Source organism: Rhea americana, unplaced genomic scaffold (assembly GCF_003343005.1).
Source record: "Rhea americana isolate MKP2758 unplaced genomic scaffold, rheAme1 scaffold_394, whole genome shotgun sequence".
NCBI lineage: Eukaryota > Metazoa > Chordata > Aves > Rheiformes > Rheidae > Rhea > Rhea americana.
In genome coordinates, this window is record NW_028186528.1 from 228,617 (window position 1) to 254,201 (window position 25,585).

At 48.8% G+C, this 25,585-nt stretch overlaps 2 protein-coding genes across 6 annotated transcripts in view; one reads left to right on the top strand and one right to left on the bottom strand.

Moving 5' to 3' along the window:
* The window catches only part of ANKS3 (ankyrin repeat and sterile alpha motif domain containing 3), a 19,062-nt gene extending 241 nt beyond the window's left edge, over positions 1–18,821 (top strand). Inside the window, exons 1-18 of one of the 5 annotated variants that reach the window (XM_085313748.1) lie at positions 295–364; positions 3,471–3,577; positions 3,713–3,888; positions 4,243–4,441; positions 4,664–4,785; positions 4,885–4,966; positions 5,683–5,818; positions 7,468–7,644; positions 8,808–8,933; positions 9,577–9,692; positions 10,588–10,755; positions 11,275–11,399; positions 11,678–11,819; positions 12,403–12,575; positions 13,879–13,964; positions 14,940–15,023; positions 16,295–16,389; positions 16,619–18,821. In XM_085313748.1, the coding sequence (XP_085169874.1) occupies positions 3,719–3,888; positions 4,243–4,441; positions 4,664–4,785; positions 4,885–4,966; positions 5,683–5,818; positions 7,468–7,644; positions 8,808–8,933; positions 9,577–9,692; positions 10,588–10,755; positions 11,275–11,399; positions 11,678–11,819; positions 12,403–12,575; positions 13,879–13,964; positions 14,940–15,023; positions 16,295–16,377 (1,989 nt within the window). In that variant the 5' untranslated portion in view covers positions 295–364; positions 3,471–3,577; positions 3,713–3,718 and the 3' untranslated portion in view covers positions 16,378–16,389; positions 16,619–18,821. The other 4 variants (XM_085313747.1, XM_085313749.1, XM_085313751.1 and 1 more) reach the window with 4 other exon arrangements.
* A 1,915-nt stretch (positions 18,822–20,736) lies between these two features.
* The window catches only part of LOC146590943 (glucagon receptor-like), a 7,184-nt gene continuing 2,335 nt past the window's right edge, over positions 20,737–25,585 (bottom strand). Inside the window, exons 7-13 of the mRNA XM_085313733.1 lie at positions 25,432–25,572; positions 25,261–25,321; positions 25,072–25,141; positions 24,595–24,683; positions 24,220–24,358; positions 23,662–23,703; positions 20,737–23,003 (exon numbers count right to left, since the gene is read on the bottom strand). Coding sequence (XP_085169859.1) covers positions 22,932–23,003; positions 23,662–23,703; positions 24,220–24,358; positions 24,595–24,683; positions 25,072–25,141; positions 25,261–25,321; positions 25,432–25,572 — 614 coding nt within the window. The 3' untranslated portion in view covers positions 20,737–22,931. The remainder of the gene's footprint in view (positions 23,004–23,661; positions 23,704–24,219; positions 24,359–24,594; positions 24,684–25,071; positions 25,142–25,260; positions 25,322–25,431; positions 25,573–25,585) is intronic.

The following is a 25,585-nucleotide window of genomic DNA, read 5'->3' on the forward strand; positions in this document are numbered from 1 at the left end:
CCCGCCGCAGCGCTCCGGGAAGGCCGCGGCGGAGCCGGGGCGCGGCGGGGGCGGGCGCGGGCTGAGGCGCTCGGGAGCCGCTTGGCCGTGCGGGCGGAGGCTCCTGGCGGTGCCGGTCTGAAGGCTGCACCCGAGCTTGTCCCTCTTCGGCCGCGCTGAGCTGCCGTCCCGAGGGCAGGGCGCCCCGGGGGCGGCTCGGCCCTGCGCCGTGCGGTGGGGAGCCGCCGTCCCGGGCAACGTGCTTCCTAGCGCGGCTCTTGAGGTGTTTTAGKTCCTCTTACCAGGCTCGGTTAGACGATGTCTGCCATTTTTTGAGTTCAGCGTTTGTTTTAATGCCTCTGTGAACCTCATGCCTGCACTGGAGGTGAGGAGTAGAGCAGCCCAGGGACTTGTTCGCAGGCACGTGTAGGATTGAGCATAGGTGTGCTGGGTCCTCAGCCAGCGCTCAGGCTGTGGGAATACTCCTCGCATACTCACTAAATTACAATCATGAATCCCACGAAATCCAATGCAGTTCCCACAAATGTGGTGGGAGTGCCTACCTCCAATCAGAAGCAATGGTCTAGTTATGAGATGTCACAGCTCTGGGAGTGCTGCTTGTGGTGGCTAAGCTGGTTACAGCTGAGCTGTTTGAACCTTTACAAGGCTTCTTATTTCTGATATATTGCTGCTGAGTTTAGTGGAGATGGCAAAGGTAGAAGCAGAAATGAAGCACGTGATCAGCTTGGTGGCTCAGCTGGAAACTCCACCAGCATCTGTAATAGAACTATCCTGGAGAGGTGTTTTTTGCCACAGAAGGGCCTGTGTGGCTATCTCCTCATTACCTATGCTTGGGGAAGAGTTTCCAAGTGATTTTAGCAGTGTTAGTGCAGCTTGACAGTAACTGATGGGCAAGTGGTTAACATGCAGTGCTGGACTTTGTTCTGTGACGGGGGCTGTTTGCCCCAGTTTCTTCCCAAATTGCCTCCTGCTTCCTTTRGTATTGCTTTTCTACCTCTTTTTCTATATACTGACACTTATTCTTTCCTAGCCTTATCCTCCAAAAAGGGATACTAAGGTGTTGTTTGTTGTGATTTTTCATAATAAGTTGTTGTATTTCACTTTCGCTACCTTCTAGTTACGTTATTTGCTTTGACAGCCAAACTCTCTCTGAATTTAAAACACTGTTTTTCACTGTCTGCACTGAGTCTGCACAGTAGAGCTCTGACCATGGTAAATAGTTAGGTGTTGATATATTAAGTATGATTGATAATAAACAGACTYACAGGGGTAAGTTTGCAAAGGAATGTCAAGTTGATTACTCAGCTGCAAAGCAAGAGCAGCCTGGGGTGTCTGTCTAGCCTGTTCTCAATTCTCCAGTGGTGATTATTCTAGTACTGTTGTTTTTACTTTTAGAATGATTTCTGTGGTATTTAACGAAAATCTTCCTTGCTATAATTCAAGCCTATTACATCTTGTCATATTCACTATGGCCACTAGGAACAGATTATTTCTCTGCTTTCCTAGTCTGCAGCATCATTCTTAYGAATTTGAAGGCTGTTATCACGTGCCCACTTCTGTCTTCCCTTCTTTAGCYTAGACAACCCTGATACGCATAGTATGATATAGTTCTTAGGGATGTGAAGGTTTTTATAGTTCTCTAGATTCTGCCTCTGTGTTTTCACAGATGCCTGTGCAGCTGACATCATGCTSCAGCTTAGTCTGCCTGGGTGAAATCTCACAGTAAGAGGAGCAGTGATGTAGGCAGTTAGAGCATGGTGGGAACAGCAGGAAGGAGACTTGAGTCTTGGACGTTCTGTTCTGTTGAATGTTCTCACACACAACCTTTTGTGTCAATATTGCCAACATCCTGGTAAAGACCAAACATCTGTAATTTTTATAGTTAATGTAGCCAGTTAACAGGGAGGTCTGGAGAGAAGATGAGGAGCTTCCTTTTTATCTGAATGTACTTCCCCAAGTTGTCATGGGTTTTACCTACTTTAACTGTGAACATGACTTTTCCGCCTTCCAATGGTASCTTTAATCTGTTGCAATAAGAAACACTCCTACTTCTCCCTGTCATCCAGCTATACCCATTTATATCTCTTTGTATTTTGGTTGTGAGGTGTTCAGGATGTAGGCTCTCTTATTTGTGTTCAGCCTTGTGTATTCTTGCCTTTGGGTTGCAAGTATAATAGAAATAGCTATTATTAGGTAAAATATATGCCTTTACAGATATTATTTAAAAAAATGAATCACTTATTATTAGCACATCTTTATTAGGTAGAATGGATGGTGCTTTTATAATCTTAAACTTCAGAAGAAGGAGGAAAAAAGGCAAATTTTTGTGAGAAAAGATCCAGTTGGGGAGTGAAGGGAGTGGGAGTTAAAGGCATTTTTCTTTTTGTAAGAAAAGGGGCTGGTGGTTGCAAGAAAAGGGCTCAGCATTCTTTAGAAAATCTAAGGATGGTCTTGAAATGTTACAGCTGAGGCAATCTAAAGAGCCACTACTGCTGAAAAAAACATCCTCCTGCTCTTCTTTATTCTTCGCTGATGCCAAATTTGGCATTTGCGTGACCCCTCCATGAATCAGTCTGAGGGGATAAACTGTCAAGAAATTACCAGAAAAAAGAATAGGCTTTGCTGGCTTAGCTGCCCAATGTAACACRTGATAGGATCAGGCAAAATCCAGAGCTAGTGCATGAGAGGTGGTGAGACTAGAGGGAAGGGAAAGCATTCCCTGTTGGATTGACTTGGATGTAGCCTGAAACYACAGCTGAAGACATCAAATGATAGATGCAGCTGTGTCACACAGCTTTTATGAAGTGCCAAACAGGAACGTTCTCCTGTGAGTGGTTAACGTGATTAATACGCAATTGCTCCCCAAGGCTATGGATGGAAAATAAACCTTTCAGGCAGTTRTGAAACTGTGCTAGGTTTGTAATTAAGTTACTGTGTGCGGTGGACRCGCTCAGATAATGAATGGGCAGGTGCATTGCTGATCAAAGTGTGTTTCAGCCATTTCCAAGATTCACAGTGACAGGACTGCTAGGCTGCTTGTGAAGTACTGAAACAATAAAACAGTAAAAACAACCTACTGACAGCCTGATGACATAATGAAGTGTCTGCTCTATTCAGGTGATATGAACTACTTTTGAAAGCAGTTGATAGTTGTTATTAATGACTTCATTGTAATTTAAGCAGGGCTATTCTGCAGCAAAAGACAAATGTTCCTGGTGTTCTCCTGATGCATAAATTCTTAATTCTCTGAATTATAAACCATATGGACCAGAAATCATGTCCTTTAGTAAAATACTAAGCATACTGTCAGCCCTTAAGTAAGTTTTATGTCTTTTCTTGACAAGGGTTTTCAAAAGTTGCCTTCAGCAAATTTTGATTAGAAGGGGGAAGAAAGACAGACAACATTTCCAAAATCTTAAAACCAGATTTAAAAGATGATTTCTTAGTATTGTTGACTTTTATTTTTCTAGTGTATACAAATCCCAGAGTCCACTGCAGCAAACTACCAGCAGCAAACCTCCTCAGCAAGTCTTACTGCTCCAGGCTACAGCTGGCTAAGGAGGGGATCAAGGCGGAGGTAGGAATTTGACTTGTCGTACCTCTGAGCTGACCTCACTTCCAAGCTCGTGGCCTCTTGGAGCTGTAGAGCTAAAGGGCGATGCCGTGTTGTATAGAGAACAGCTAAGAGTTCCACTTTGCTTTGGTTGCTCAGGACAGGATGTCAGAGCTGAGTGACGAAGCCAGTGAGTCGGAGCTGCTGAGCCGCAGCCTTTCTATGTGGCATGGAGTCAGTCAGATGATCTGTCGGGAAGAACTGGACGTTCCCTTGGACTTGCATACAGCCTCCTCCGTTGGCCAATATGAGGTGGTACAGGAGTGTATTCAACGGTAAGGAGGGTTAGAGAGGGTACCGGTCTGTTGTTACTTAATTTCAGTTATGATTTTTTGCTGGCTGTCGTACAGGTCTGCCTAAAACTGGGACAAGGGTACATCACAAACTTCTGCAGTGTTTTTAGACACAAGGTTGAAAGGGTTAGATCTTCTGGTGAAAACTATTGCCTCATTTATTGGGTGGAAGTTGTTCTGCAGCTGGTAAGAATTCCCATGTGGACAAGGCTTTGGTGCTAGATTTTTTTTCARCCTTCTTTCAGTGCAGTGATGGTAGGAAGAAGCTACAGGAACCTACTATGATCTACAGCTTCAAGCCAGTGGTTCAGCAGAATTCTTTTCTCTGTTGTTTAGTGGAGATCTGGATTTAAATAAGAGGAACTGTGGTGGCTGGACCCCACTGATGTATGCCTCCTACATTGGTCATGACACCATTGTGCATCTGCTGCTGGAAGCAGGAGTGAATGTCAACATCCCAACACCAGAAGGGCAGACACCGCTCATGCTGGCCTCCAGCTGTGGAAATGAAAGTGTTGCTTATTTCCTTCTCCAGGTGTGTATCCAGTAATAAATAGATAAAGCCATCACTACATGGTTTACATCTACAAAGAGCAGAATTTTCCATCAGTTGTGACCAAGCTGCAGTTTTTGCTCTGTTGTGAGTTCAGCTTCCTGACAGGGATTTGAACTTCCTTGGTATCGCAGCACAGAGGGACAGTGGCTAACAGACCCAGCAGAGGGGATGCAGTAAAGAACGTTCTCTGTTCTCTTGAAGCAAGGCGCAGAGCTGGAGATGAAGGATATTCATGGTTGGACAGCCTTATTTCACTGTACCAGCGCTGGACATCAGCAGATGGTGAAGTTCTTGCTGGACAATGGGGCAAATGCCAACTGCAAGTAAGGAGTATTTAATCTCAAAAGATGTCTCTAATATCTCAAGTGTGAATCATCTTTGATTTCAGCCTATGTGGATGTTTTTCCTCTGTCTCTCTCTAGGGAGCCTGTGTATGGATATACTCCTCTGATGGAAGCAGCTGCTTCTGGCCATGAGATAATTGTTCAGTACCTTCTCAATCATGTAAGTGTTTGACTGTTTTCGTGAAGTTGCAAATCCATGGTTCCATGCCTCATTGTGGAAGAAGTGGGCGTTTGACACCAGACTACTTAGTGTTATGTTTGTTTCTTGATGAGTCACCTCTGATTGAAGGTCAAGGCTTCCAGAATTGTCCTGGAAGTATGTTTTCAGAATGCCAGTGCTCTAATTGTACACTGGTTTTACATGAATAGGAGTGAAATCTAACTGTCCAGATTTGACTAAATAATGGCTAAACTGGTAAATAACTAATGCAATTACCCTGGTGTTGTGTCTACAGGTTTGTGTGCGCTCTGGCTAGTGGGCATCTTGTGCCTCTGTCCTAAGGCTTGTGGACATTCTTGTCTTTTGATGTTACAAAGTACATTTTTAATATCCCATTTAACTGGCTCAGCTTGCTTCCAGAAGGAAGCAACAATGCTGAAACATATTTTGGATAAAACAGACTAGTTCCCAGTGGCAGTGCCCAAGAACAGAATATCTGGGCTTATTGGCATTCTGGGACTGGAGAGACTAGATAGTTAGGAAGGCAACAAGGGATTAGTTAGTGGAGCTTGAGCTGTATGTCAAAGGTGAGCCAGTATTTCTGATGAGCTTAGAAGAAATAGAACAATTCTTTTGGCTCCTTGAATTTCATGTATAGTTTCCTTTGCTAAGGAAATAATGAGTGATGCATTGATAAACATGTTTTTTTCCTGTAGGGAGTAAAAGTAGATGTGAGAGATAACACTGGAGCTACAGCACGGACCCTGGCCATGAAGTATGGACATACGAAGATTGTGGGATTGATAGACTTGCATACAGCCCCAGTGCCCAAGGTCTTCTGCAGGGGTCCAGGTAACAGCAATGTTTTGGCTCGTTCATTTTTAGACAGAGCCTGAAGCTTGTGTTTTGAAAGCATGTGATTATTTGTGTAGGGGTAATGTTAGCTGATATGCCCTGGGAATTGCAATTCTTCTGAGGATGAATCACAGAATGGTTAAGGTTGAAAGGGACCTCTGGAGATCATCTAGCCCAACCCGTCTACTCAAGCATGGTCACCTAGTGCGTGTTGCCCAGGATTGTGTCCAGATGGCTTTTGAATATCTCCAAGGATGGAGAGTTCACAGCCTTTCTGAGCAACCTGTTCCAGTGCTCAGTCACCCTCACAGTAAAGAAGTTATTTCTCATGTTCTGACAGAACTTCCTGTGTTTCGGGATGTGCCCATTGCCTCTTGTCCTGTTTCTGGGCACCACTGAAAAGACTCTGGCCACATCCTCTTTATACCTTGCCTTCAGATATTCATATACATTGATAAAATTTCCTCTAGTCTTCTCTGTTCCAGACTGAACAGTCCCAACTCTCTCAGCCTTTCCTCATATGAGAGCTGCTCTAGTCCATTAATCATCTTTGTAGCCCTTTRCTGGACTCGCTGCAGCAGCTCCGTGTCTCTCTTGTCCTGGGGAGCCCCGAACGGGACGTAGTACTCCAGGTGTGACCTCAGCCCAGAGGGGAAGGATCACCTGCCTTGACCTGCTGGCAGTGCTCTGCCCAGTGCAACCCTGGATCCCACCGGCCTTTGTGGCCGCAGGGGCGTGCTGCTGGCTYGTGTCCAACTGGTTGTCCACCAGGACGCCCAGGTCCTCCTCTGCAGACAGCCCCCCCCCCCGGCCTGTGCTGGGGCGTAGGGTTACTCCTCCCTGGATGCAGGATTCTGCGCTTGCCTGTATTGGACTTCATGAGGTTGCTCTCCGCCCATCTCTGCAGCCTGTCGAGGTCCCTTCGGAATGGCAGCACAGCCCTCTGGAGCATCAGCCGCTCCTCCCAGTTTTGTGGCATCAGCAAACTTGCTGAGGGTGCACTTTATCCCTTCATCCAGGCCGTTGATGAATAAGTTGAGCAGGCCTGGAGCCAGTATCGACCCCGGGGGGGATGACCTCTAGCTACAGGCCTCCAAGCAGACTTTGTGCCACTGATCGCAACCCTCTGAGCTGTGCCGTTGAGCCGGTCTTCAGTCTGCCTCACTGTCTGTTCATCTAGCCCAYACTTTATTAGCCTGCCCGTTGAGGATGTTACGAGAGACGGTGTCAAAAGCCTTGCTGAGGTCAAGGTAGACAACCTGCAGTGCTCTGCCCTTGCCTACTCAGCCAGGCATCCTGTTGTGGAAGGCTATCAGTCAGGTTGGTTAAGCGTGATTTTTTCCCCTTTGTGAATCCATGCTGACTGCTGCTGATCACCTTCTTGTCCTTTAGTTGCTTGGGCAGGGTATCCAGAGTGAGCTGTTTTATCACTTCTAGGGAGTGAGATGAGGATGACTGGCTTGTAGTTCCCTGGATCCTCCTTGTCCTTTTTGAAGGGTGGAGTGGAAGAAGTGTGGATCCAGCAATTTTGGTCTGCTGCTTCTTTTCTCACCTAATGAATCTATGGGGTTTTTGTCCTTTTTTTTTTTTTTTTTTTCCCAGGACCAGTAGCAAATAAAGTAGGTAAATTAACACACCTCCAACAGCCTTTGTTTTGACCACAGGAAAATATGAAGACTTGAGTTCCTCAGATGAATCATGTTCTGCTCCCCAGAGACAGCGACCTGTTCGTAGGACCAAGGGTCCCAGCATTCATGAAGGGCCCCAGGCTTTGGCTAAAATAACAGCAGTTGGAATTGGAGGAAAGAAGCAGTCTCACTATGGTGAGAAAAATTAAAAGCTAAATTGAGAGTCCTTTTTGATCTCCTAAGTGCTCTGCAGCTATTTCTGTGCCTTCTTTTGTTGAAAGGGGGAGGGAGGTTTCTGTGTGGCTTGTACAGGAAAAAGGTAGCAACACCCTCATACAAGGCTATACAATCTCTGTTTTGAAAACTAAACACCCGAGCTTCCTTGTCAGGGTTGGATATTGATGTTTGCTTCACTTATCAGTGGAACAAATGCTGTTGTTCACTCAGTCACTATTCCCCTGACTCTTGAACAGTTCATCTTCCTTTTTGGAGGTAGGTTTAAAAGCTTGAGAGCAGTTCCCAAGCTGATAATGGAGTAAGCAGTTAAACAGGCCAAGATATCGGTGATAATGAAAGTGAACTCACTGTTCCTAGAGCTCTGAGTTTTGTCACCTGTGACACCTGAAATACTCACTGCTTGAAAATGAGATTGTAAAACCTGTGTAATAGGCGAGGAGGAAGGTGGTCTTAGTTCAGACATAAACCCCTAGATGCAATGGTATGAGTTTTGCTTTGTGTTCATGACCATAGCTAGTCCTCAAGCTGATTATGTCATTGTCTAGAATAGCTACAAATATGAGCTTAGAAGCATATTTAATGTTTCTCTAATCCTCTTAGCACAGATACATGCTACCCCTTGGACAGGAACTGTGCCAAAATAGTACTGCCAGCTTCTGAAATCGTAGTGGACTGCTACCAGTGTATTAGCAAAGATGCAAAAGGATTGCTTTTACAGGATGTGCTTGGCTTAGTGGGAAGTGGGGGGGTGCAGTCTGATTTTGCTCTGTTAGACAGATGTTTTTTCTCCTTGATAGTCTGGGAGTAAAGAGGGGAAAAATGCTGAAAGCGTAAGTAAGGTGCATCTCTGCTCCAAGGCTGTTTCCCTKTGACTTTTCTTCAATGGCACTATCTGGATAAAGTACATCTCGTGTGTGTTTGCCTGAGGGAGCTTGTAGGCATGTGCATTTCTCAATTTTTCTGTGTACTGTTTAAATAGAACCTACCAGTGGAAAGTACAGTCCATTCTTTGKATTCTTTTCAAGTCCCTGAGTGGTTGCTGGTAATTGCCCTTCCTTTTTGCCCCTCTGATAACTTGCATCCTAATTTCCTTGCTTGTTCTCCCCTTCTGTTGCACACAGACCAGGTCCCTCTTCATGGCTATGTTACATTCAATGATGATGGCAGCTGTGAAGCAGATGATATCCGGAACCGGGATGTTACCTCTCCAATCAATGAGCAGGATGTGGAGAGCAGCAGCAGCAGGGGTAAGTCACTGTCTTGGAAAAGAACCTGACTTGCAGTGCACGCCTGGATGAGGGACAAGCCCACGTGCAGCCCGTTGGTTTGTGTGTTCCCTTCCCCATCTGCTTAGCCTGTTTAGGCAGCAGCAGTCATAGGCTCTTTAGCATCACATTGTTGCATCTGTGGCTGAAACTGGATGGTGCTGATTCTGTCCTCCAAGCAGTGAGTGTAGTGCTCTAATGGAAAGAGCAGAGGGAGGAAAGGATCTGTGGGCTCTGTAAGTGTAGTAAAGGACAGTATAGCTCTACATTGGCCCTGTGCTCAAGGAAAGGCCTTTTCTAGATTTTTAGTAATGGGAGTACAGGCTTGGTTGTAATAATCTCCTTTTTACCCTACTATCAAAAACTTCACTTATGTCATCTCTCTCAGCCTTCCTGTTCTCTGTGATATTAAACAGACTTGGAGAAAACTAGTGCCTGGGATCAGACATGTGATGCTGCAGAATGATCTTGTCATTAATATTATATATGAAGCCTTGCTCTGGGATTCTCTTCTCTTTACACCTCCCGGCAGGTTTCCCTGATTAACTGGGTGACAAAATCAGAATTGAACATAAGGAAGCTGATCCTTGGTTGGTTTGTTTTTGTTTTTCCCTCTCCTTTCTAGAGGAGAATGTTTTCTGCACCAACAACTTGTCAACCGTCAGGAGCAGCAGCAGCAGCAGTGAGTGCCTGACCAAAGCCCTGGGGGTCAGCAGTGAAGGCTCTCTGGAGAGCAATGAGGTGGGGATATCCATTTTCACTTCTCTGCCTTCAGCTTGACTGATGCTGTCACTCTTCTACAAACTGCTATGACCCTAGTCTACAGGAGACTGTAGAAGCATGCTACAGGAAGGAAGTCAGTATTGCAGAGACAGAATCTGTTTCCATGTATGGGCATTACAAATTGGCTACTAGCCTGAGAGATCGAAGAAGCCAACCCTTAGARCTTGGTCACTCCCGAGTAGGTCCTTGATGGGTAGTCAGTACTCTCTTCCCGAACTTTGGAGCTCTTTTGGAAACGCCATCTAGCTAGCAGTCTAGAAGGGACATTCTCTGCTAGAGCTTGGACCAGTTCTTTAGCTTGACAAGATGATAAACAATATCAMAAAGCTTAGAGAAATATAGCAGGGCCATACTGTCATTTGTGAAGTACCAACGGAGTGGAAGAAGTAGGAGGTTACTCAGTGATTCAAGTCACAGCTCACATCTTAAAGCCAGCTCTTGATTTATTGTAGGCATATATACAGAGAAGGATGCTGTTCCAGGGCTTGAATGCAAGTCCTCTGTTTCCTGAGGCACTTCTCACAGAAAACTCACTGTATTGTATTGGTTCAGARTATTGGTTCATAGTGTTGCTCTGTGCTTCGGTGAGCTGCTTCCGAGATTGGGTTTACAAAAGCCATACCCCATTCTAGACCAGTTGCCCTATATCAAGCTGCAGCTTTGGAGCTCTTTCACTCCTCCCTTCTGGTAAAGGATTTGCTAGTTTTCAATATGTGTGTTTGTGGCCGCTGCCTGAATTAGTGATTGGGAACTGAATAAGCCTGCTCTTTCTTTCTTTTTTCACTATTTTAGTGATTCTGGCATCTTTACATGATTCTCCTTTACCTTTCCTGGGATGATTTTTCTTTTTCAGGATTCTGATCAAGCAAATAGCCCTCCTAGTCGGAAACAAGCCAAAAGCCTTAAGATCAAGAACCGCTACAGCAACAGTGATAGCCAGTGGACACACTGCTCTGGGAAACCTGGGAGCTCTAGTCAGCRCATCATTCTTCCTGAGCCCCCTGTCTATACAGGACCTCAGGTAACTAAGGCAGAAAGCWTCCTCTGAAGTAGTGCAGACCATGCCACTGTATCTAGCTCTGGCGATTTCTCTGAGGGTTTTTAAGCTTCGTTCTTGGCTTTATCAGGTAAAAGAGAATTTGTCACCAAAATGTCTTTGATACAGGCATACTTGTCTGCCAGCTCAGGTGCTTGTGGAACAGCARCTTCTACAAAGAGCTACTTGCTTAAGTGTTGCTGTTGCTCTGAAGGTTATTCCAGATTCTTTCAGTCTGTGAGCATACTACCAAGTGTGGCTGTGGTAGGGGCTAGAGGAAATGTTGGCACGTCTATATTCCTCGCAGTAGGTACAAGATGCAATAGCTGCAGCACATAGGCCAGTCCTGTTGCATTGTGTGACSCTGGAGAAGTGCAGTTATGCAGTGCTACAAAAGCCTGGGCAGGCATAGCAGCAACATGAGGAAGCAGATGTTTGTGATGAACAAGAAATGTGGTGCTCTTGTTTGAGGGTGTAAATAAGTTTGTTTTGGATGGACTGCAGGACCTGGCAACGTTCCTTGAGCAGATTGGGTGCCTGAAGTATCTGCAGGTGTTTGAGGAGCAAGACGTTGACCTCCGAATCTTCCTGACCCTCACAGAGAGTGATCTGAARGAAATAGGCATCACGTGAGTGGCTGTAATGTAATTCTTGCATTTTTACTTAAAATTCTCCTAATTTCTCCCTTAGAAACAGCATGCACTGTATCTCATCAGCAAAGTTTAGCTGGTGAGCACTTTTCTGTCCCTGGCCCTGTCTTCCAYGCAACATTGAGATCCCTTAGTTGTTGGCTGCAACAGGCTCCTGCTTTTGGCAGTGCCTTGGAGGAGCCAGTAGGTTGCAGAGGTCCTCATGGCATCCCCTTGGCTAGAGTCCAAAGGTGAAGTGTATGCCATTGTCCCACTAGTTTGTTTGGACCCAAGAGGAAAATGACGTCTGCCATTGCCCGTTGGCACAGCAACGCTCGACCCCCAAGTGATGCCCTGGAGCTGGCCTATGCGGATCGACTGGAGGCTGAGATGCAGGAACTGGCCATTCAGCTGCACAAGGTAAGAAGTCTGCCAGGAGCTGCTGGATGACTAATCACATTGCAGTAAGTGCTCAGCAGTGCACTGTTATGTTGTGCCTCTAATAGGTTGGGGTAGAAGCACAGACATAACTTTAAATGGATGYGTTGGGTGTTGAGTAGATTCTGCAACCCCACAAGTGCAGATTATGTAGTCCTTGTGCTCTGTGCTCGCAAGACCTTTACACCTGTAGTTCCCATCTACTTGGGAACTAAAGAGCTGGGGGATGTTAAAACCTCTACTTTTTTTGGCAGTGTTGTTTACAACTTCACTGTAAGAACTATTAGTGAACAGATTTCCTTTGATTTGGGCAATTGGCTCTTCRGAGTATCTTTGCAAGTGGAGAGGAAGGAGAATTGTGACTGTCTTGATGTGGGGCAAATCTGTGTTCAGTGTGCGAACCTTGGCCAACTTCCCATTGGGTTGGGTGTGCTTTTGCAGGAACCCTCTGACTGCCTAGACTACTAAAACAGCAGAAGCYTCAAGGATTTTTGGGAGCAGGCATGTGAAAGGGTGATATATAGCACTCCCAGCCTAGTCCCTGTTCTGCTCTGCCCTGCTGTAGAGGTGTGAAGAGGTGGAGGTGATGAAGGGCCAAGTGTGCCAGGAGCAGAAGCTGCGTGCAGTGGCCGAGAGCTGTTTGATGGAGCGGGATGAGACCTTGAATGATGTCCAGTGCCAGCTCAGAGAGGCTCAAGCTATCACCAAGAACGCTGGGGTCCTACTGGATCAAATCAAGTAAGTCATTGCTAGGAAATGCCACTGTGGCTACTGGAAACTGGGCATATAGGCTGTGCAGAGATCRGGGTGATACTGGCACTCCTGCAGGTGTCCCTTAGGTAAGGCAGGAAAGCTTATTGGGCATCTGAACCCATTCTGAATTCTTCCTGACAGTCTCAGTTGGCAAGCCAAAGCCATGTGGACACATGTGAGTCTTTCATCTGATGCATGAGATAGAAAATGGCCCTTTTTTTTTTCTTTCCCAAAGGTGCCAAGTGCCCCATTTCAACTAGAAGGAGAAGGCACTCAGCTCCTTCMGAACTAAGGGGCTAAGTGTTTTATTCATGGTTATATGAACACTTAGAGACTAGCTTCAGGGTGTATCTTGATGCTCAGGTGGATGCAGGACTGAGTTTTTAACTTCCAGATAGTGTCAAAGGGCTAGCAGTGTTCTGCCCTGGCTAGTGAAGGACTCTGCTAGCAGCTCTAGTGGCACCTGACAGAAAAACCTGCCCCATTCATGCCCAGCACTGCCTTAAAGTTTTCTCTTTTTATACCCCTTAATCTATTCTTTATTGCTCTTGTGGCCCTTTTTTCCCTGCCCCAGTTGGGTTATCTGTCTGTCTTGGGCCCCTTTCTATCTAGTTACAGGACTGGCATGTCCTTGAAGTTGGCACTAGTTCTACTGCTATATTTCCTGGCCCAGTAGAAGGATGGAGTCTGTGCACTTCTGAACCAGGGTAAATTAAGATTGCCWTGCAAAAGGATAGGAAAGTAATCTTCCCAACTGTGAGGGGTAGAGCACTGTTCTCTCTCTCCTGATTGAAGCCCAGGCTACTTGGTAGAAGGATGCAGTGATGCTCTGAGGCTGCACTGCTTGAATGAATGACTTGATGTTAGCCAGACAACTTTATCCATGGCCCTTTTCCTTTAACCTGATGCCTATCCTGGGCTAGCTTTGCTTAGCCCATTAGAAACCTTGGATCAGGCTTGATTCTCATGCAAAGCAAGCATAGTCCCTGGCTTAGGCTTTCTCCTGCTCAACCCGCCCCCTCCTTCTCTTCTCCCCCCGCAGCTCCTCTGTGGACAGGGGCAGAGATTGCTGTGGAGATGGGGCACAGTGGAGAGCGCCCTGAGCTTTGGCTGGGGCACGTCTTCCTCTACCTGGGAAGGAACAAGGAGCAGTTTGTAACCCAGGGCGTTAGATGCGGTCCCTCGGCACCCCAAGCAGGTATTTGCAGGATGTAGGAGGGCAGAGACTGGCATGTTGTTCTTGGAAGTGCACGAGAGTGCTTCTAATGGTCTTTATCTTGTTTGGCAGGTCCTGTCAGGTGGAGCTGTCCTCCCGGCTAACCCAAGAGCAGGCAATTGGCAGAGTGCTGGACACGAAGATGCAGTTTGGAACTGGTGAGAGCAGGTGGCTTGATGAGASTCAAGTGCTGCATCTGGGGAAGAAAGAGCTTATCAGAGTATGGGAAAGGGTGCAGGGGTTGAGTAAACGGGAAACCTCAGACCAGGCACATGCGTGTGCTTTATGCTCCTGAGAGGATAATATTAGAAGTGATTTGGAAATGGCTGAGCTGCCAAACCCTCAAATTTAATGTAAGAGTTCTTAATCAGATAAAGCAGCTGAGGCATTGAGGGCCTTTGGACTTTCACTAGAGCAGAGTTTCTCTGAAACGTTTTCGTAAGTAAATGCTGGGGTCTGACAAATAAGCCTGTGTCCAAAAATGTAGTGCTGTAGCACAGACACTCAATGACTGTCCTGCTTCRTGGGCCTATGGCTTCACTTTGCTGTGCAGCATGTGGGCTCCTCAGATGTGTTATCACACTGCTCTGGAGCGAAGTTTAAATCAAAAGTTCCAGTTRGTTCCCTGGCCCAGTCTAGGGAGCTGTGCTGTTAACATATTGAGGCAGTGTGAATGACTGTGTGACTGGGTAGGGATGGTCCACTGCATTCCTRCTGCAGAGAGTCAGCAAATGATTCTGCTGCCTGATGACAAGCTACCAGAGATACAACTCACTGTTTGTGTTTAAAAGCAAGACACAGGGACATCTTGGTGTTTCCCGTCCGCTGTATTTAATCCATCTGTAATTCACTTAATAGTGACCTGTCCAGAAAGAGAGAGGAAAGAAAGGGAGAAGAAAAAAATCCGAGCACATTATCTTAACTATCTTAAGTGGTGGAACTGGAAAGAAAAAACAACAAAACYCCGCTCTGTTCCTCTTACAGATGATTCCAGTTCTTTCAACATGCAATTCAGAATGCTTTTCTGAAGCCAGTTTGGGTGCAGACAGTGTCAGGGTGACACCGAACCCTTGTTTCCACTGTGTCATTGAGAACATGCAGACTTATAAATACTTTCCTTCTCTTTCTTGAAGGGCTAAAAGCATGGCCRCCTTCCTTGAAGTCTCTGAGTTTGCCTGAGCTGTCAGCTGTCCTGGAGGAGTGTGTGGGAGAAATGGGTAAGGTCAGGGAGAACCCCGGTCACATGAAGTATCTGTTGTGCTGAAGCRGGGGCATGGCTGGGCCAGGTCCTGAAGGCAGTGGTAGGTTGGAAGGACCTAAACATTCTCCATCATGTTCAGGGAAGTCTCCAGACTCTGATGCTGGTGCTGGGATTTTCTTGCATTTTTTTTCCCTCTGCTGAAGTAGATTCTGCTGTGTTTCTGCGGATCAAATTTCTAGGRACAGACTCTTCTGTAGTCTTCATCTTTTCCTTCCCTTTGTGTTGCAGAAGTTCTGGTTCTCCTGTTAAGGTGTGAATGCTGTTCTGTCCTACATTCCCTGTGCCTCCCAGCATGCTCTGCCAGCCCAGCCCAGCAGCAACTTTCCCCAGGCTCAGCCCAGTCYCTGCTCTCCCTGTTGTCCCAGCAGTGTGATCTCAATGGTACTAAAGCACTTAGAACTGGAGCCGTGGGAGTCTTTGCAGGCACACCCTGCATGTTTGCAGGCTTCCAGCATGGTGGTTGCAGGACTGTGTTATGGCATGCTCTCCCCTGAGAGATTCTAGGTGCTGGGAATGCCGTCACTGCTGAGCATAAAGCAGCTGCTGATACCTGGACCTTGGATGGTTGCATCTACCTTGCTGAGAGGATGAATGTTAGCCAAGAGCAAGGATTTATTGCTCCTTGCTCTGAAACAAGCCTACGAGCACTGAACTGCCAAGCTCTAGTGTCAGTGTAATGTGTTGTTATACCCTGTGGCTACACAGGTACGGGCCAAAGCTGCAGCAAAGGGCAAGATGTGCGAAGGAGAGCTGATCCCTGTGCTGAGCTGCATAGGAGATTGGGATGTGGGCCCTGCTTCCAGTTACCCAACAGTTCAGGACCCTAGTCTCTTCCCCACCTCTGAGATAGGAGCGTGCAGTTCCCTGGTCACTGAGTAGGCATCTTTCTCATCTTGTCCTCTGTTGACAGAACAAGGCTAAGAGAAGGGGATGTATGTCCCCCCCAATTCTCACACACTTGGCCCAGCTACCATCCTCTCCTCTTGCTCAATTATCAGAGCTGCTTGTGAGATGGCTTCTAATGYGTGCTCCCTGTTTGCCCAGTGGTGGGAACTTGTCCGAGTAACAGGCAGCCAAAGAGGCTGTTGYTCAAGGAGCACTGGAAGCTACAAGAATGAGGGCAGTGTGAGAGGCAAGAGAACAGCAACACCACAGTCTGCAGCCTGTTTTTTTTGCCACTTACTTGCCTGTTCATGCTAATGATTTTTATTTTTGGTTTGTCCTCAGGAAAAGCTCTGCAAACTGTGACTCAAAACCTCCAGAGGCTTCAAACCCTGGGACAGGGYGGGCAGAGCTGGCTAGAGCCGTAACAAAGCAGGACGGTGAGTAGGAAGTATTGACAGCTGTGGAGGGCTATGGAATAGAGGGGGCTCACAGCAGGCCACAGCCATCTGCTGCTTGTGCTCAGTCACAGCCTGCACAGCTGAGGCTCCACTCTAACATGCCTAAGCATGTGCCCTTTGACTGGCTTTCCCTTTGGAAAATCCCTAGCTGCCTTGTCACCCTGCCCTACTGAAAGGGTGACTGTCCTGTGTTTCCTGATGGCTGCAGGAATACTGACGTCGGGTGACTGTTCCACCCGGAAGCAAAGTGTGCCTGGGAGAATGAGCGTGAGGGCTGTGCTGGCAGTACTGCAGTTCGGCTGAGAGTGCTGCAGCGGCTGACAGATATGTGGAAGAAGGTCTCAGCCATTGGAGAATGTGCCTGAGAGAACAAGGGACAGCAGAGGACAAGGACTCAACAGCTCTACAGGCCTCACTGTTGTCTCGGTTCACAGGACCGCATTGTTCATATCGAAAGGTTAGGTTAACAGGAGAAGCACTGAGCTGGGAGGGTTTATCTAGCTTAAGCTTCCTGCAGCCTTCATCATCAAGGACCGTGTGGTGTTAGCAAGCTGACTGTCCACAGCAATCAGGTTAATCAGGTTACTCTTCTGTGTCCCATCCTCCCCAAGACCTCTGACACCTGCCGCAGCCCCTCCTGTGACATGTGAATTGGTAGTTGTCCAGGAGCTGATCCCAAAAATGTGTACGAAGCAATAAAGAGAGCAGGTTTGTGAGTGAGTAGAGTAGACCTAGTAGTGGCTGCAGGTTCACTGAGCTGCACAGTTCTTGCAGCCCTAGTCTCTAGCTGGCATGTCTTCCCTTTTGCCATCCCAGATCTGTCCTTCAAAACCTCTCCCTCCTACCAGCCAACCCTGGTTCAGTCCAGATTCTTGCCCCCTTCAGGAGTTGTGACTGTGCTCTTCAGCCCTAAAGAGCTTGTTTTTTTGTGCTAAATGCCTAATGGCAGACACATTGGCAGTCAAGTTTCACTGCCAAGATCCCAACACAGAGTGGTTGCAAGGCAGATGTGCCCCTGGAAGGACATGAGAGAGAAGGAAAAGCTCCAGAGACTGTTCACTCTCCCGTGCTTCTGGCAAGCAGCAGAGTGCCAAGGCAGGCAGAATAAGAATGAGGGATAGAGGTCTGTCCCCTGTGGGAGATGGGTAAAAATCATGTCCTAAATCTAGCTACAGTGCAAAACTTCAGTCCTCAACCACTGCCTGTCCTTGGATTCCAGGCTTCAATGTTAGGAAATAGATCTGCCAAGGCATTCTTGCACCAGCAGTGTGAGTGTTTCTGAAGTGCAAGCAGGTGGTGCAAGAAGAGGCTGACTCCTCAGAGAGACTAGCGCATCTCCTGGAGGTGTGCAAGCAGCCATAAGGGGACCAGTGACAGCTGTGTTAAAGCAAAATGGCTTCTAGCACTGYGCAGTGATTCTCTGTTCTTGTGTACTGGTGAATCCTGGGGGACGATGATTTAATTCTGAGTGATTGGTTTGAGGAGCCTGGAAAAGCGTCCTTCCCTTTGCTGAGGTGGGGAAGAAACAGTGTTTTCTTTCTGATTTTTTTTTTGGAGCTTGATCACTGATGACCAAGTACAAAAATCCATTCCAACTCCTGATCAGCAGCCTGGGACTTTTTAGCGTGAAAGCTAATCTGTGTTTGACAACAGTGACATCCAACTTGGCTGTCCCRATGAAAAGGTGGACTGGTGCTTCCTGGGGACAGTCTTGGGACACTGAGGCAGATAGAGCCTGCCTTACTGGCAGTTYATGTGCAGAGCAGTGTGCTCAACTGTGTGGCATTGCCTTGTGCTCACGTCTGACTCTTAGACTTGAGATCAAAAAATTGTGTGCCATGTTTAACAAATGAGTCAGTGACATGGGTGCGTGCATGTATGCATCTGATGCCTAGCTGAGCAGCAGGCAGGAGGATAAGGCTGCAGGAGGCTTCACCCTGAAAAATGTTTTGCTGTGGCAGAGCTGATTCTCCTGAAGGCTTTAATTCTTGAGGCAGCAACCCTGACAGCTCCTCAAAGTATTGAGGACATGATGACTGTACTGGAAACAGTATTTCGGGCCTTGTTCTCCATTCCCTGGTGCCAGAGGAAATGTGGGGAGCGCCAAGGCCTTGTGTATTCCCCTCTTCACAGCCTTGGGGGTGTCTATGGTTGCACCAGCCCAGCACTGGCAGTGCTGCTTCCCTTGGAAGTCCAGACTTGCAGTAAAGGCAAGGAGCCCGTGGGACAAGGGGAGACTTTTGTAGAGGCAAAAAATAAGTGGAAGGGCCTTGTAGCATCTGGAGAGCATGCAAGGCCCTGGCCTGGCAATGCCTCAGCAGAGCTGGAGAGGCTGTGCAGAAAATTGGGTGGCAGGAAGGAGAGAGTGTACAGACTTGGGATCAGCTTTGCTAGGTCTTAGGGTGGAAGGAAGGGGAGAGGGGGGTTTTTGGAGGGAGGGGGGCATGGTTGGGACATGTTGGGGATTTTAATGCTTGGGGAACTGGGAATGGGAGTGCCAAGTGTGGGTGGGCTAGAAGCTCAGTGGTGTAGATAGGAAGGAAGGAGGGGAGTCCCACAGAAAAKGTGCTGCAGGAACCCAGATGTAAAGGTTTAAAGGAGTTCCAGAGTAGCCCTACAGGGACCGCTGGGGACAGGATGTTCGTAGAACAGTGTTTCTTTTAAGGAGGCAATCCCTTAATGCAGGATTTTAAAAAGCATTAAGTGCTGAAAAGGTGGCTGTGCAGGCAGCAGGGAGAATTTGGTGCTACTGTAAGTTGAGCTGTCCTGCAGACTATGTTGGCTGGCTAAATAAAATAGCATTTGCTAGCTTGGATTAAAAAAAAAAAAAAAAAATCTGTTTCTGGTGCCTGGTCTCTAGTTCCCTGCTTTGGAGCCTGGTTCCCTGGAGGCAGCCAGGGTTGTTGAATCATGAGCAACCTGACTGATTTCTTTCAGGACACTCAAATACATACAGCTCTTTCCAGCTTCCTCCACTTGCATGCTGAAGGGTTCTAGGAGTTCCTTATCTGTGGCTTACCTGTCCTTGCCTGGTTCCTGATGRATGGGACAGCCTTGCAACACAAGCTAGGTAGGTGATACGGGAGCTCACATGGCCAGGCAGTGCCAGAGCTGCAGAGGGAGAGTGTGTGTAGGTAACAAAACACGAGCTCCTCTAAGAGTTCTGCTCCATTCTCCCTACTTGGGAATTGACACTTTTTGCRCCCAAAAGACCATAGTTACATGGCAAAGGTTATTGTGTGTAYTGCAATTGAAAAATGAGCTTAGGCCTTGTTGAATTGTGTGCTGGGATTTTGCTCTCAAGATGAAGTACTGATTTTTTTTCTTTTTTGCATGCGGCTCTGGTCTGAGACTGTTGTGAGCTGTTAGTGTGATCAAGCTCTTCCAGACCTTCAGCTAAAGCTCTGATCTGTTGCTGGAGATAGACCAAGAGGATACAAGTCAGCAGCTATTACAAAGTGTTTTAAATAGGGCAGCAACAACCAGATCTCTGTCATTTTCTAGCCAAAACTAAAGCACTTTGTGTTTCAACACAAACTAAGCTGACTTGTGGCCTGGACTGGTGGGAGTGGAGCAGAGTAGGCAGCACCGTGAGCTTGCTCTCACAATCCTTATATCCTAGAGCAGCCTGGCTGTGGTTCAGCATGCAGCAAGGATTTTCTGTCTCCATACCCCGTTTTGAAAGAGCTGGAAGCAGCTCCCCCTTGGAGCTGAGAACTGTGACCTGTCTCCTCTCCTCAGCTTCATCTTGCACTGAGCAGCACTTCAGAGAGGAGCATATGAAAGCACAGAGGCCAGCGCTCATCAGGGGGACTAATGGTGATTTCAGGAAGAGGACCAGCTTTCTCTTCCCCAGGCAGTGTGGCTTCTAACAGGTTTGGCATCAGATCCTGTAGCAAACACACATGCTGATAATAGGCTGCTGGAGCCTGCAGCAGCCAGCAAGAGCAGAGAAGCATCCAGAGAGCAATCCAACTCCTGTCCAGGAGAAACTGTGTGCTGCCATGTCAGTCTGAGCCATCTACAAAACATATGATTTGGGTAGCTGTATTATTTATCACTGCCATTTAAGTGTGTTATTTTGCCATTTACCTCCTTGTTCTGTAAACTGTGTTCCTAGAGAATAGAACTGTGTTTTATTTTGAGTCGGGGGTGCTGGGTACCCTCTGCAACTGGGAGTGTGTGTGCTTAGGTGGCAAAGTGAGTATTAGTGCCCTTCCATATGCTGCTGCCTTTACCTCACTGCCTGAGAGCTGTTCCCCACCCTCAGCAGACAGAAATGGCATGCTCCATTTGCTGAAAAATAAACATTTATTTACATCTGAAAAGAGTTAATGTGCAAAATGGTCTCACAGGGGTTGTATCTGTCCAGGAAAGAACTCCTGCATGACTTGCTCTACAGCCTTGAACCGAGTTGCAGCTGAGCCTGGCATGGCCCCTTTCCTTCCTATGCTCAAGGCAGCCCTCCTTAAGACATTGCATTTACAGGACGCTCTCCCTCTGCCAGTAAGCCCAGGGGGCTGCTTGCCTGGAGCTGGAGAACTACCTGTAGCCAATTCTGTGTAATGGAGAGTCGGAGCTGCTTTCTCCCTTCTCATGGAGGTGTGGCCCTTTCTGCAAGGTAAAGTAAACGATATGGACCGCAGTCTCAGAAGCGCACTGTTACTGAAGGTAAGAGCAAGGGGGCTTGAACATTGTTGGCATCTGCTGCTGTGCTCTCAGCTCTTACGGGAGAGTACCAGAATCAGTCCCATGAGGTAGCTCTGCCTGCTGCTGTTCTCTGGCAGGAACCAGATGCAAGTGAACTTTAGTGCTTGAACTGCATGGGCACTTCTCTTCCACAGGGAGAGACAGGTAGATGCTCTGAGCCATACTCTGGGGAGGGAGGAGTGCTTGCTGCTGGCTCTTCTCTGATTTTGATGCCCTGTGTAGGGTATCACGTCTCTGCAGCCTGGCAGCCAGGATACCAATGTGTGCCAGGACAGTGTAGACAGGGCTCTCCTGTTAAGCTCTGCAGTGTGCACTCCTTGTGAGCAGGGGTCTCTGCAGTGTCCCCCTCTCAGGATCAGTGGATTTGCTGAGAAGAGCTAGGAAGGGAACAGGTTCTGGATTTCTGGGGGTTCAGCAGGGCAGCTGGCAAGGGTGTGCAGCTAATGTTTTGGCGTCCTACAGGAAAACGAACATCTTAATATCTGTTGCACAGCTGGGACTAGAAGTGCCAACTTTTTGTCAGTGAAACAGTTCAAGCCAAAGAAGTTTCCTCTGCAGGACTTCGCAGTTCCGGAAGGAAGAGATGGTTAAAATGCTGGGCCTATGACTTGTTGAGGTGAAGGCTCAGCTCCCAGCTCTGCTGTAGGCTGATGCTCTAGAGTCCTTCACCCTCCCTTGTGGTTTTCCCCTGCTGCCAAAGAGGAAGCAGCGCTGCTCTCGCTTAAAGGAGTTCCGTGAGAGTAAATACAAAACACCCAAATGTTGCAGTAATCTACACGCATGTCTGCTCCGCTGGTTCTGCCTATTGCAAATGGTGGCTCTGCTGTAGGAGGAGCTCAGAACATGGAGGAAGTCTGATGTTTGATGTAGCTGGAGACAGCAGTGAGAGAAGGAGGGAGACAGATGTTGAGAGAGGCCATGTTCTATGCCAGTTATGAGGATGGTGGGAAGGTACAGAAGCAGCGCCTTCCTATGAAGAGGAGCTTCGCAGGAGGACTCTCTCTGGGACAGACAGTTCATAGGCATTAGCAATATGGCCTTTGCTTAGGGCAAGAGCGGGAATGTGATGCTCTGCATCGCAGCATTGCTTAGCACAGCTCAAGGCATTTTAGCTTTCCTCCTCTGAATGAAGTGACAGCAAGAGATGCTTATTAACCAGAACTGGCAGCAGATGCTGTGTGGGAATGTGAGGGCCAAGCAGTGTTGTGATGTCTCCCAGCTGCTTGCCCCCTGCTAGTGGCCAGGTTTCGTCTCCAGCTGTGAGCCTACTGCAGATGCCCAAGGCATCAGTGCTGATGGGGAAGGGAGATCCTGTGTGCAGGGCTGGCAGATGCCAACAGAGGTAGTTTGTGGTGCTGTAAATTCAGGTCAGACAGTGGTAGAAATGAGCAGGCTTGCCACCCCCATGTGGTTTACCTGCTTGCACTGAAGCCCAAGCAGGATGAAGTTCTTCTGAGGAGATGGCAATGTCTTGTAAGAGCTGAGTGTGTCTGTCTCAGCCCTAGACTGCAGCGGAAGGAATCTTTCCTGCAGTAGCTCCACTGCTTTTGGATGCAGTACAGCTTTGGAAACTGTTCCCAGCCTAGCCATTCCTGATGCACACTGCTGCACAATTTCCTTTAAGGCTTGGCCTTGCTTCCAGGTCCTCGGCACAGCTGGGACATAGGCTCTGCAGTGTGCTCCTTTGCAGACAACAGTGGTGTAGTCCTAGAGCAAGCTTCAGGGTAGCTTCCACCTTGGTGGTCATGACACTTGCTTGTCAGGTCCTCTGGCTCTCTGGGGCAGGTCACCGTAGCTGTACTGTGCTGCCATCACTGAGTGCAGCAGAGCACTGGGTGATCAAGCTTCCAGAGCTGCCACTTCTTCTTCATTTCTGACTTCACCTAGCAAGCAGATGAGATGCCACAGAGGCTTATCCCTTGTAGTGCCCTGTCACACTTCCCACCTGCTGCTGTAGGCACCTGTAAGGCTAAGGTTGGGGCACTAGACGTGTTCTGGGACCAAGCTGGCCCTGCAAGCTCTGGAGGAGCATCCATCTTCCCCACAAACCAGTTAACACAAGAAGCAAGTTTGCAAAGCCTGCTGCTGCTAGGACACAAGCCTAGCCTAGTTCCTATTACAAAACGGGCTCAAGGAAATTTCCAGTCTTTGGGCTTACTGGCTTCTAGTACCTTAAACTAGTGCTGTAGCAAAGGGATTGTGCTTGGTCTCGAGGGATTGTCTCGAGGACATGCAACCTCGAGAGAGCTGGGCTGAGCATAGAGCACAGCTTGCCTGGCCACCTCTGCAAGTCATCCTGCCTGGTGTTAGGGGAAGGAAGAGCTGCAATGGTCCTCCAGCACTTTTGCACTCATGCAGTGACTGGTTCCAGACCCTGCCATGACACGGCCAAGAGARACTAGGCTGTGAGACTGGGTACCTTCTACTCCAGCTGTGCCTGTACTATGTGGTTAGCACACTGTTGTAGGTCAAGGGAGGGAGCACAAATTCTAGGCAGAGGTGGGTTAGCTATAAGGCAAAGCTAGTAAAGGTGGTACATACCTCTTTATTGGCAAAGCAATATAGCACCGCCACCAGGAAACCCTGGGGAGAAAGAAAGCACAGAGTGAGCTTGTCAAAACCACTGGCCTCTCCATGGCTGGTGCATTCAGTGGCCCTGGGAGCTGCAGTGCATTTTGTCTCATGAGGTGGTTCCTGGGTGCGGGTCACCCTGCCTTTGCTGCCCACACCAGCTTGGAGAACATCCTGGGCATGGTGCAGCAGTCAAGTGCACATCAGCTTCTCTGTTCCCATGAAGCAGGTGGTGACGGTGCCGCTAGTTTTGCTGCCAGCCGTACGACTGCCAAAGTGGTGACCCCTACTGTTAGAGCTCAGCCTGGGGGGCAGTGCATGGCAGGGGTTTTGCTCCACACACCCTTTGCTGGGCTGCACAAGGGTGAGATGGATGCTGTTAGTGCACACAGCCTGGAGCTGACTCGGCACTGACTCCCCAGGCCACCGCCTGGGCACCATGACACTGGCAGTGGGCAGAAAGAGGGGACCCCTCCTATCTGCATGGGACACATGCTGCGGCATAACTCATCCTCCTGCATAACTCACCTGGAAGGAGTTGAGGAAGAGGGTGAAGAACACCTTGACGTAGCGCAGGATGCCTGTGGTTTGCTCGTCAGTGGCGAAGATGAAGACTACCTCATGGATCCCGAAGAGGGGGATGAGGGTCAGTGTGGCTTTGGCCAGCCTGAAAGAGTAGAAGGGGGCCCGTAGGGGTGTGAGTACTAAAGGGTTCGGGCAGCCTTGCAAAGCGCACCACAAGACTAAGCAGGGACAGCCTGTTAATTAATATCAGCATGGTCATTTAATGACATTACAGGACTGAGGAGCAGGTTGCTGTCCTGGAGGAGATGGGCGTGTGGAGGGGGGCATTGCGTAGGGAGCAGCCACCTCCCCCTCTCCCCACTGCCCCCTCCCACTCACCGCAGCTTATAGTCCGCATAGCCCTTCTGGTTGGCACGGAGTTTGGCCAGGATCACCTTGAGGATCCTCATGAAGATCAGCAGGTTGATCTGGTGGGAGACGGTGCTAGCACAAGAGTGCACTGCGTGGGGCACCGGCATGCCCCTGCCTGGCTTCCCTTGCGGGGCTGTGGGCCACTGGGGAAGGCAGGTGTGCCCACCCGCTGGCGAAGGTGACTGCCTGGGCTCGCGGGCACCCACAGCCAGCTGCAGAGCCTGCCAGGGCCGAGCCCCGGCCCCCGGCCCCGAATCCAGGCCGGGAAGCAGCAGGGGCTGCACCCCGGCCCTTTCTCTCCCCCTGCGCTGGCCCGTGGGGCCTGCAGCCCTCCTTTTCCCCACGGTCCGGAGGTTACAAGAGGGACAGTTAGGAATTCAGTGCAAAAAAATAAAGAAAAGTGCAATTACAGGACAGCAGAGAAGCGCCCGAGCCCCTGCTCACCAGGGACGCCAGCAGGATGGGGATGCGGATGATCCACCAGTAGGCCATGTTCTCGTTGAGCGCCCAGCACCTGGCCGGGGAGAGCAGCGCGGTGAGGCCGGGGCGCGCGAGCGGCGTCCCGGCAGCCCGCCACCCGGCTCCTGCCCCTCGGCGGCCTCGGCGCCCGCCRCCGTGTCCCTCCCCGCTCACTCGGCGTTTTCCTTCAGGTACTTGGCGGCCACCCAGGGCACCACGAACACCACCGGCGTGCCTGCAAGTCACACAGCAAACCCTGTGAAAACCAAGCGCCCGCCTGAGCCGGGGGAGCGGCCCGGCTCCCCCCGCCGCGCCGGCCGCGGCGCTCGCCCGGGTGGCCCCTACCCCAGCCCAGGTAGAGGTAGAGCCTGTAGTAGTTCCTCTCGGAGAAGACGGCGCCGATCAGCAGCTTGTACAGGTAGACGGCTTCCACCAGGAACCAGTAGTGGTTGGCCAGGATGCAGTACTGCATCACCACCTGCGCTGCCCGGCAGCCGAC